Source organism: Daucus carota, chromosome 1, assembly GCF_001625215.2.
Source record: "Daucus carota subsp. sativus chromosome 1, DH1 v3.0, whole genome shotgun sequence".
In the NCBI taxonomy this organism is placed as follows: Eukaryota; Viridiplantae; Streptophyta; class Magnoliopsida; order Apiales; family Apiaceae; genus Daucus; species Daucus carota.
The window spans coordinates 27883621-27895815 of NC_030381.2; the positions used below are offsets into that span (position 1 = coordinate 27883621).

The following is a 12195-nucleotide window of genomic DNA, read 5'->3' on the forward strand; positions in this document are numbered from 1 at the left end:
TCCAAGATTCCGTTTATTTATCAGAAAATAACTACTCCCTCCGTCCCAGTCAATAGTATACATTGGGGGACGGGGGCGCGGCACGGACTTTAATGCTTCAATATAGTATAGTTCTGTAAATTATTTTTAAGATTTTCTTTTTTTTATATAAAAGTATAACATTTATATTTTTATACAAAAAAAGAAAATCTTAAAAATAAATTGTGAAACTATGTTTTATAAGAGCCTTAAAAAGCGTGTCGAGCAGTGATAAAAAACGTATACAATTGACTGGGACAGAGGGAGTAAAATTTGACTAATATTTTGTAAAAATTTTATTTTCTATGAAATCATTTTAAATGATATTCCGGTGTATTTCCAATATTTCCATGCCTGCATGAAAATCATGCTTGTGCAATTATAGGCACAATATCATAATCACCCTTTACCTGTTGAGGAAAATAAAAATCATCTCTTTGTCCTCCACTTTCCCTCTGTGCTTATTTTAATATATCTCCATGTGTATTATTGAGTGTGCTTACTATTTTAAGGTTTTTGTGGGGCACTTCAAATTTTGGCCCTTGAGAGCATCAACAAGTTCTTGAACTTGAGGAAGCAAGCAATTTGTGTAATGGGGATTTGAGGGTGAGCTTTCCCATTATGGTATCAGGGCCCACCTGGGGTTTCCATATTTAAGTGCTTCTTCAAGCTGTTGCTATCATCTTCAGTTCTTCACCTCCATCTTCACTTCTCAGCAAAGGTCAGATTTTTGGTCTTTTTTGTGTTTGTAATGTGTATCTATAGTCTACTCTTTGCTGAAACTTAGTTTAATCTTATTTGTGCTTTGTTTTTGTAAATAGTGTTATGTTGGATTGTTGGTTTCATATTTTGTATAGATTTTGTTAGTATGTGCTACTGTTCTTGAATGTACAGCAAGATTCTTGAATGAGCATGAACTGTGTGACACATGTCTTTAAATCATTGACATTTTTGTCAGAATATTGAAGATGATTTCTTGTTATTACTTAGTAGTGATCAGATTCTTTAATTTTTAGTATTTATTTTAGTAATGGTCAATTAGAGAAACTTTATATAGTCACTCCCTAGGGACTGCACGTCTGCTACGCTGGGACTTGAATCATCGACCTCTTGTTACCAACACAAGGGGTACCTACTAGACTACGATGTTAGGGATATTAGGTTCTTGGTTTATTATAGATGCGGTTAAATTTTACTAGTTTTTTACTGTCTAGCGATCACAATAGATATCAAAAATTTTGGCCCATGAACAATTAAAGAGTATTCTTTATATTTTTTATTTTTTTGTTTTTACTGAATAGCAGCAAGATTTTTGAATTATAGCATGAAGTGTGTATTATGTCTTTATATTAGTAACATTTTTGACAGAATATTGAAGATGATAATTTCCTGTAACCACTTAATGATCAGATTCTTAAATTTTTAATTTTTTTGGTAATGGTTAATTAGAGAAATTTTTTAAACTCACCTGTCCATGACTGCACTAAGACTTGAACTTTCGACCTCTTGTCACCAACAGGGGGTACCTGGCCGAAAGTCTAGTGAGGGCCGATTATTTTTTAGCCACATAATAATAGGAGTTAGTATAGAATGAAAATTCATATGAACTACAATATCATAATAATATTTACATAGGGATTTAATATCAAAGTGCCCACCGTTATTGCTAAAAACTATAAGGTAACTACTCGATCTGCACGTAGACTCATTTTAGGCACTAGAATTATTATTATATATATATATATATATCACTATGTTAAATCTTGAAAAATAATCAACAGAAAACTTAATACAATCCTAATCAGTAGATGATGTGGGAGCCACATGGATCGCAAAAACAAAAAGAACTAGAGCCCTTAGGATCTAAATCTAATACATGTTTTTTGCATCGTTGTGTGTATTCAAAAATAATTTCAAAATATAATACATAAATACGACTTTTTTTTTTTCATGTGCAGTTCTGCTGCAGAACTTATTAATACTAGAATTAAGACTAAGGGTTCTAAAGGTTTTTAGGCCAAGGGTTCTAAGTGGAACATGATCCTACTAATATATATGTGAATTGAACAGATTTTTTTTTTAAAAGCCCGACTACAACGTTAGGGATATTGGTCCTTGTTTTATAGGTCCTCGTTTGTGGGTTATCCCGTGGTATAAAATCCAAATTTTGGTATATATCGACCAGTCTTGGTTTTTGTCACAAGGATACTAATATAATTATCATGTTGCTGAACTGTCAATTTTGAAATATGGATCAGTGTTTTATTATAAAGGATCTGATATTAATTTTTGTCATTGTGCTTCTTGAAGTTGTGAAAGTGTGCTTAGGCTCAAAGCCAATCTAAGCACTGAGTTTGCACTTTGATTTGAAAAACCCAATCTCTTCCAAGAAGCTTTGGGAAACTTTAAGCACTTTTTACCACGTTTTACAGAAGGGGTTAACTGGATTTGACTTATTCCGTAACTCCTCACATTTGATTACAATCAACAAAAATTGGAACTTGCCAATTGTGTGGAAGTTCTTATAATCTCTCAGAATAAGTTTATGGTTAAAGAATGAACATTTTATGTTGTCATTGGTATATATATTTTTGTTTACAAGTATAATTATGAAACAGTTTTGTATGCTGCTTGAATTTGTTTGCCATAGACAGCGTTATTTCTGATTTTTTTTAGTATATACTATTTAGTGCGTTCATGTCATGCATGTTTTGATTTTTAGTATTGTGCTTCTCTTTGTTGGAGCACACCGCTTTGCATCTAAGGCTTTAAGCTCTGGCAGCCCCCTTAAACCCTGCTCCCGAGTTTTTTAGGAGAGAAAGCAAGTGAATGCAAGTGAAAGCAAATGTGCTTTCACTTTCATCCCACTTTTGGAGTGAAAGTATGCTATATTTGCATCCACTTTCACTTGCTTTCCTCCTTTTAAAAAACTCGGGAGCACAAACAGGAGTGAAAGTTACATAACTTTACTTCCTTTTCACTTGCTTTCCTCCCTAATTATAACTCGGGAGCAGGGCGTTAGAGTTTCCTCTTTTAAAAGCTATAGCTTCTGTTAAACTTAATTCATGAATTACACAATTAGTTGTCGTACGTGGCCTTTGTGGGTTTTCTTTGGTTAGTTTATTGAGTTCTTAATTGAAATGTGCCCTAAGTAGCCTGATATTTCTCCTTTTCTTTTTCTTATTAGCATTTAACTGAATCTAGGTAAGTATGTCATCTTCACGACCTGCAAACTCTTCCAGCAACGCGGGAAGAGCGAACCAAAATTCAAGGGTCGTACTGACCACAATAGATGCAAAGATCCATGCCGATTTTGAAGAGTCGGGTTCTTCTTTTGACTACTCGAGCTCGGTGCGAGTTACCAGTGCCGTTGGTGAAAATTTATCAATTCAGTCTAACAAGTTAACTAACACTTACCTCCATCACATCCAAAAAGGAAAGCTTATCCAGCCCGTTGGCTGTTTGTTAGCAGTAGATGAAAAATCTTTCAAGATTATGGCGTACAGTGAAAATGCTCCTGAAATGCTGACGATGGTTACTCATGCTGTTCCAAGTGTCGGCGAACATTCAGTTCTTGGCATTGGAACTGACGTGAGGACAATCTTTACAGCCCCTAGTGCAGCTGCCTTGCAGAAAGCGGTAGGATTTGCTGATATCAATTTGTTGAATCCGATATTAGTTCACTGTAAATCTTCTGGGAAACCATATTATGCAATTGCTCACAGAGTCACAGGCAGTTTGATCATTGACTTTGAGCCTGTTAAGCCTTACGAAGTCCCTATGACTGCAGCAGGGGCCCTACAATCATATAAGCTAGCAAGCAAAGCAGTTAATCGGTTGCAGGCTTTACCTGGTGGGAGCATGGAAAGACTCTGCGATACGATGGTGCAGGAAGTTTTTGAACTCACAGGTTATGACAGGGTAATGGCCTATAAATTTCACGACGATGATCATGGGGAGGTGATAGCTGAGGTTACAAAGCCAGACATGGAGCCGTATTTGGGTTTGCATTATCCAGCTACCGATGTCCCCCAGGCTGCACGATTTTTATTCCTGAAGAACAAGGTTCGTATGATCTGTGATTGCCGTGCAAAACATGTGCCAGTGCTGCAAGATGAAAAGCTTCCCTTTGAACTGACCTTGTGTGGGTCAACCCTTAGGGCTCCACATAGTTGCCATCTACAATATATGGAAAACATGAATTCTATTGCTTCACTAGTAATGGCAGTTGTAATCAATGATTCTGAGGAAATGGTTGAAAGCTCTGATCGAAATAGTGTGAAGAGTAAGAAACTTTGGGGCTTAGTGGTGTGCCATAACACAAGTCCAAGGTTTGTACCTTTTCCTCTTAGGTATGCTTGTGAGTTTCTTGCTCAAGTTTTTGCTATTCACGTCAGTAAAGAGTTAGAATTGGAAAATCAGATAGTGGAGAAGAATATCCTGCGCACTCAGACTCTGTTGTGTGATTTGCTGATGCGAGATGCTCCTCTTGGAATTATATCACAGACTCCAAACATGATGGATCTTGTGAAATGTGAAGGTGCTGCCCTATTATATAAAAATAAGGTTTATAGATTGGGTGCTACACCAAGCGACTACCAGCTTCGGGATATTGTTTCATGGCTCACTGAATACCATACGGATTCCACGGGTTTGAGTACAGATAGCCTGTATGATGCTGGGTTCCCTGGAGCTCTTGCTCTAGGGGATGTAGTATGTGGAATGGCAGTTGTGAAGATAACTTCCCAGGACATGCTTTTCTGGTTCAGGTCTCATGCTGCTTGTCATATCCGATGGGGTGGTGCCAAGCACGAGCCTGAGGAGAAGGATGATGGCAGAAAGATGCACCCAAGGTCATCCTTTAAAGCTTTTCTGGAGGTTGTGAAGACAAGAAGTGCAACTTGGAAGGACTTTGAGATGGATGCAATCCATTCTCTGCAGCTTATCTTGCGGAAAGCACTCAGTGATGAAAAAGCAGTGGTTCCAAAAGGCGATGATTTCCGTTCAAACACTGATGTTATTCATACAAAGCTCAATGACCTAAATATTGATGGCATACAGGAACTAGAAGCAGTTACAAGTGAGATGGTCAGGCTGATTGAAACAGCCACAGTACCAATATTTGCAGTTGATGCAGATAAAATAGTAAATGGGTGGAATACAAAAATTGCTGAATTGACCGGTCTTCCTGTGGATAAAGCCATGGGAAAGCATTTAATAACCCTCGTGGAAGATTCTTCAGTTGATACAGTGGAAAAAATGCTGGCATTTGCACTGCAGGGTATGATCTCTCAGTCTTTAAAGTAGATCAACTTCTTTCGCTGGTAGTAAATATTTACTAAAGTATATATATGTGCTCTTTTATTTGCATGCACATACATGTAAATTTAAAAACAAATGGTTATTTTCTTCCTCAATTATGCAAATGATAGTTATTGAACATTCTAAAATGACTGCATTTCTAGTCTGCGGTGTGCTATTCTTTCGAGAGGAAAAACTGAACAATACAATTTCTGATCGGATGTCATCTTGTTTTATTTCTTTGTTCCATGTGTGTCAGGGAAAGAAGAGCAAGGTATTCAATTTGAATTCAAAACTCACGGATCTAGGGATGGCTCAGTTCCAATTACTCTAGTTGTTAATGCTTGTGCGAGTAGAGGTATCCATGACAATGTTGTTGGTGTATGTTTTGTGGCCCAAGATGTTACCAGTCAGAAGACCATCATGGATAAATTTACACGAATTCAAGGAGATTATAAAGCTATAGTGCAAAATCCAAACCCATTGATTCCCCCAATATTTGGTACAGATGAATTTGGTTGGTGCTCTGAGTGGAATCAAGCTATGACAGAGTTGTCTGGATGGCATAGAGAGGATGTTATGAATAAAATGCTTCTTGGGGAAATCTTTGGAATCCAAGCGTCATGTTGTCATTTGAAAAATAGGGAGGCATTTATAAATCTTGGGGTTGTACTAAACAATGCTTTGACAGGTCAGACGTCTGAAAAGATTCCTTTCAGCTTCTTTTCACGGGACGGGAAATATGTGGAGTGCCTGCTCTGTGCAAGCAAAAAGTTAGATGCAGAGGGTACAGTTACTGGGATCTTTTGCTTTTTGCAGTTAGCAAGCCAAGAGCTTCAGCAAGCACTTCATATACAGCGCTTAACAGAACAGACGGCTGTGAAGAGACTGAAAACATTAGCTTATCTGAGAAGGCAAGCTAAAAATCCTCTCTGTGGTATTAATTTTATTCGGGAGAAGTTGGAAGAGACTGGCTTGGGAGAAGAGCAAACGGGACTTCTGCGGACGAGTGTCCATTGCCAGCGTCAACTCAACAGAATACTTGATGACACGGATCTTGATAGCATCATTGACGGGTATCTTCTATTTGACTTAATTGCAATGAGTAGATCTACTATCTGAACTTGTTAGATCAATAGCCCTTCCAAATTCCTATGCTGTTGAGAGGAACCTTTACGTAGACCATGTACTTTAGCAAACAATTATAATAGTATATGCTATATGCATTACAAGACATGCACTAGAAACATCATTTTGAGATCATCGTAAATTCCTTATATTCCCTAAATGTGTTGCATATGGATAGATGGGACTGAAATGAACCTATCTGACTTGTACCTTCATAAATGTTCTTAGGTATAACCTTACTTGAAATGGCTTCAATTTGAGTGACTTTATAGTAGTTTAAATCAGAAACATTCTCAAGGACATCAAAACCTAGCCACTCATGTCAAGATTAAGTGCTAAAATATATTTCATGCGCCCTGTCATGTTAATTATTATTGAACTGTCTTTTATTATGGAAATACATATGTCCTTACTGATTTAATACAAAGATGTGTAACCAGTTCAATCATTTTTATCTTATACCTTTCTTCCCCAACTTCTACAGATATCTGGACCTGGAAATGTCAGAGTTCAGGCTTCATGATGTCTACGTTGCATCTAGGAGTCAAGTCTTGATGAGGAGCAGTGGAAAGGCTATTCAAGTAGTTGATAATTTCTCTGAAGAGATGATGTCTGAAACTTTGTATGGAGATGGTCTCAGGCTTCAGCAAGTCCTTGCTGATTTCATGTCGATTTGTGTGAACCTTACTCCAGTTGGTGGTCATCTTGGCATTTCAGTTACTCTAACGAAGGATAATCTGGGGAAATCTGTTCAACTTGTGCATTTGGAAATCAGGTATAAGAAACATCTGCTATCCTCTATGTAGTTGTATATATTGAACTGCTGGTAGTGCAATAACCTCTTTTAGATTAAAATAAACTTTCTCATATTTTTTGGCATATTCACTGAAGATCAGCCCTTGAGTAAGGCTATATAGAGTATAGATACAGAAGATTCCATTCTTAATTTCTATAAATTAATATACCTAGTAAAATAAAGGAAAATTGTGAAAGTCTCTTGTATTCTATCTAGGGGGACGGAGGGAGTAACATTTAGTTTAAACAGAAAAGCAATTTGGTAAAAAAAGAAATAAAATTTTTGTTTACAGAAAAGATAATTGTTGTAACTGAAGCTCCACAGTTTGTTTCGTCAAAAAGGCATTTACTTTGGAATCTTCTCTTATCAGCCAGTATACTCTCAGAAAGTTAGGTTTGGAGTAACCGACTTTTACACAGATTTACCGGGTCTCTTCGTTTAAACAATAGGTTGTGCTTTTTGTACTGTAATGTAGCGACCAATAAACACATATCTGATAAATGATAACACCTAATTGACCATGCAAGATATTTGATTGTTTTGTGACTTCAGATAATTCCTTAAAAGAATTTTCCTTTAGTTGCCATGAGCTTATATTCTATATCCTAGTACGTGTACTTACAGAGAACCCCCCTTCCTTTCCCAAATTTTATGAAAAAAACATGTCAATGATCAATTTATAATCCCTTAAAAGATTTGCCGTGCTTTCTTCACTGGAGGAGATGTTTACGCCTTCGAAAACATGTCAATACTTATTTGTATTATGTTTCTTGATGCAGGATAACACATGCTGGAGCCGGGGTACCAGAAGACTTGTTGAGCCAGATGTTTGGAGGTAATTCTGAAACATCCGAGGAGGGCATAAGTCTGCTGATTAGCAGAAAATTAGTGAAGCTCATGAATGGAGATGTTCATTATTTGAGGGAGGCCGGGAAGTCCACTTTCATAATTACTGTCGAACTTGCTGCAGCAAGTAAGCACGAATCTTAAAAGTTGTTATTTGAGAAATGACTTATGTTCAAATCCCAACTACAAATGAGTTATGTACCACTACTCTATGTTGTACTTTGTTTTGTATCTTTTACTCGAAGCCATTGATAGTTTTGTGTATATGCTGAATAATTGGTAGATTGACATGCAGAACTTTATTTGATCGACCGTCTCCAAGAACGTCGTCATATAGTTACATTTTGTCGAATAATTCAAATCTTCCGAGCCAGCTGATTAAGAACTTGGCTGGCATTGTGTTTTGAGTTCTATATGATGTTCTGATTCTGAATTGTCTGGGCATAAATAGAATTTTTAGTCATTATATACTTTTGCCTCTACTAATATAATATCATATATAAATGATAGAGTATTAAAAAGTACTTTTAAGGTGTTAAAATCTCATTGCAAATCACATTGCTGGTAAACCTGTTCCATTTGGTTATATATTTAACTTTACTCAAAATGTCCCTTCTACCAAGAATTAACACAAGTGAAATGATGAGTAAAAAACAATCAAAAGTCAAAAGGTTGATTTATTTACCCTCATACTAACGTCACAACCGTTCATTCATATACAATTTAAACGAATCCCATTCCGTTTATCCAATCCTGAACCTTAAATAATTTTTCTTTGGTGGTGTATTTGATTGATTTTAATGAATTGTTTTTAATTTATGGATTTTAATGGATTGTATGTTTTTTTTTTTTTATGTGGATTGTTGATAAAATGTGACAGTGTTGATATAAATTCTTTAGCATTTAAGCACAACACTTCAAAATCTTATGGTTTTTGATGGGATTTCAAAAAATTTAAAACACATTTGGAAATTCTATAAAATCCATCATTTCATAAAATCCAAATTTTTTTATTAATATTTGATTTTAAACAATCTCAATTGAATATCATCATATTTTAAAGCGTAATATAAAATTCTGATTGAATACTATCATATATTACTATATTAGCTAGCTTCTACTTCTGGAATAAAATACCGCAATCAGATAACTGTAAATATTGCAATCAGATAAATTAACACATTCGATTATAATATTATTTTCGAAATAAAACATTAGTCCAATTATACGAGCGGTCATAATGCTTTCAAAAATAAACCTAAAACAACACAAAAAATTAAGTCATATACATGTTTGAATAGTTGTACAGTATCCTTACAGTTACATAAAGCTACCAATTTCTTATGTGGGCAAACTAGTATTTACCCATTTTAAAGCAAATTTAATCCAATTTGTTTACGAATTCTACTAAAAAATGATTTGATCCAACATGAAAGGTCTAATACTCACACAGAATTACAATTTTCATTAATCAATTTCTAAAATTTATATCAAACTTGAGCTTGGGAATCTGCTCTAGGCATTGTTAAATATAAGAAACATGTTAGTTCCCCCGATGTTCTCAAATTCCCTTTCTAAAATATTTTATGAATGATTTTATTCACTATATAATGAAATTATCCTAATCACATAAATCACCTAATTAGACATTACATTATTTGAGAAAATAAAATAAAATTTGGTTAAATAACGTGGTCACTCTAGACACTAAGGGTCTGTTTGGGAGTCCTGTTAAAAATTGCTGTGCTGTCAGAAAAAGTATTGGTAAAAAAAGTGTTGTCATAAAAATCAGATAACTGTTTGGTAATTTTTTTGATATTTGCTTATTTTGAGTTTAAATATTAAAAAAATAATGTTTTTAATGAGATTTGATTATGAAATCTATAACTGATTTCTGCAAAAGCTGAAAAGCAGCTTTTTCCAAAAGCATGGGAGAACCTGCTTTTTCTAAAAGCAGCTTTTCAGCCAAAAGCTGCTGTTCGGATCTGTCAGGGACGGAACCAGAATTTTAGTACAACGAGATCAAGAAATATTAAGAACCGATTCAAATTATTTTCAAAATTTTTACATTATAATTTTTATGTTTTAGGACACTTGGCAGGGATCCGAGCTCACTCGCTTCCCCCTAATTCCACCCCTTACAATTTCTGTCATGGTTCATTTTTAGTGATTCCAGACTTATCCATGACTGCAAAAAGTCAACAGAAGCCGAATTCTTTGTTCATGGTTTTAAGCTGTAATCACTTTTCTTTTATTTTTTTCCCCTCATTTATAGTTGTGGGTTTTAGACTTTTTGCCATTTTGTTGAGGATTTAGTTCTATTCAAAATTTCATATACTTATTGTTTCATTCTTGCAAATTTATGAGTTCATGGCCTTGCTCTACTCTTAATTCTTGAACTGTCATTAATGTCTTTCTTTGTTCATATGAGCTATAGGTTTAAACGAGGAGTCATGGAGATCGTTTAGGTACTTGATATATTTTAACGAGTTTGGTGGACACTTTGATCTGAATCCTTTTTACGTCTAAACAGGTGTTAAGATGAATGGATATGCCTGCAAAGAGAACTTCACTGCTGATGATTTCTTTTTCGCGGGATTGTCCAAGCCAGGACTCACCAACAACACATTTGGTTCATTGGTGACCGGAGCCAATGTGCAGAAGATCCCCGGACTAAACACACTCGGGGTCTCATTTTCACGCATAGACTATGCCCCTGGTGGCCTCAACCCTCCTCACACGCACCCTCGTGCCACAGAAATTGCGTTTGTGCTTGATGGAGAGCTTGAGGTTGGATTCATTACGACAACAGGTACCCTGTACTCCAAGACCGTCAAGAAAGGTGAAATCTTCGTGTTCCCTAAGGGACTTGTCCACTTCCAGAAGAACAATGGCAAGGTACCTGCTGCAGTCATTGTCGCGTTTAATAGTCAGTTGCCTGGCACTCAATCCATTGGCGCCACATTGTTTGCCGCGGTGCCCCCAGTGCCAGATTATGTGCTGTCACAAGCATTCCAAATTGGCACCAAAGATGTTCAGAAAATTAAGTCAAGATTTGCACCAAAGTGATGTTAATGTAACATTGCATCTGCAGGTTTCTGTTGATTGTATTTCGGAAAAATTTGTGAGGTCAGTTGTTACAGTAGATGAGGTTTACTTTAGTCCTTTGCGCGTTGAGAATCTTAAACTTGTTTGTAATGCTGTACTGATATTTAAAATTTTCTTCTCTGAGTACTTCTAATAAAATGGGAGGTTAATGTTCTTGGTGATATTTAACAAATTTTTTTTACTGATTTATTTAAAATCAGTCAAGTCTTACACGAAGGAATTTGCTAATTTTTAAGGGAAAACATGACTAAGAATAAAAAAATACATCGATTTTTCTGACTCAGCCGGGGCTTCAGCCTGGATTAGCCTCTCCTGGTTCCGCACCCCTGATGTCAGCTCATATATAAAAGTAACAATTTTTTTCGACGAAGGCCATTCAGTGCATGATCAAAGTCACATCGAACCTCCTGGCTACATATGCTTCTGGATAGAGGTAATCAAAGCGAATTTATGGGGATGACATTTAAGCATAATAGAATATAATTCTATAGAAAAACCATAAAATGTAGCTAGCACATAGTTTAACGATCTTAACAACTCTGAGACAACCAGCATTGATTGGCGTTTGGTTTCCAAGAACTCCAAAACAGGGGAGAATATCTCTCTGCTAGCTGGGAGTATTCTCAGCTTACACAAGCATGCTTGTTTGCTTCCCTGAAGAATCTTTAGGGAGGTTTGCAGCCAACTGAGTTAGTTAATTTCGGCTTTTTTTTATGTGATGTTGTCAATTTCTTCTATTTATGTCATGTCGAATGCACATATTTTATTTCCAGAAAATAAGCAGGTTGCGCTAGAAACTCTTCGCTTTCATATATATCTTATTCCAAAATTTTGTACTAATGCAACTTTGATCCGATATAAAATTGTAAATTAGGTTACAGACAGACATGAGTTATATGTGTCTCAGTTCATGTGTGCATATAAAATTGCTGCAGAAAGAGATGCTTTGTTGTTTAGGCGATTGATCTTATGCGAAAATCGTTGTACACAATGTGTGG

The 12195-nt window shown here is 35.9% G+C and overlaps 2 protein-coding genes across 3 annotated transcripts; both read left to right on the forward strand.

The window, feature by feature from the left end:
* Positions 1-438: 438 nt before the first annotated feature.
* Positions 439-8500, forward strand: LOC108202696 (phytochrome A). Of its 2 annotated transcripts, none has more exons than XM_017371214.2 (5): positions 439-739; positions 3206-5299; positions 5579-6395; positions 6932-7222; positions 8023-8500. In XM_017371214.2, the coding sequence occupies exons 2-5, from the start codon at positions 3229-3231 to the stop codon at positions 8231-8233; spliced, it is 3390 nt and encodes a 1129-aa protein (XP_017226703.1). In that variant the 5' UTR covers positions 439-739; positions 3206-3228; the 3' UTR covers positions 8234-8500. The 2 variants fall into 2 exon arrangements, with proteins under 2 accessions (XP_017226703.1, XP_017226711.1); XM_017371222.2 differs by having other exon boundaries at positions 455-739; positions 3223-5299.
* Positions 8501-10183: 1683 nt separating this feature from the next.
* LOC108202712 (germin-like protein 5-1) lies at positions 10184-11393 on the forward strand. The gene is made up of 2 exons (XM_017371234.2): positions 10184-10325; positions 10623-11393. The coding sequence occupies exons 1-2, from the start codon at positions 10274-10276 to the stop codon at positions 11156-11158; spliced, it is 588 nt and encodes a 195-aa protein (XP_017226723.1). The 5' UTR covers positions 10184-10273; the 3' UTR covers positions 11159-11393.
* Positions 11394-12195: the final 802 nt, after the last annotated feature.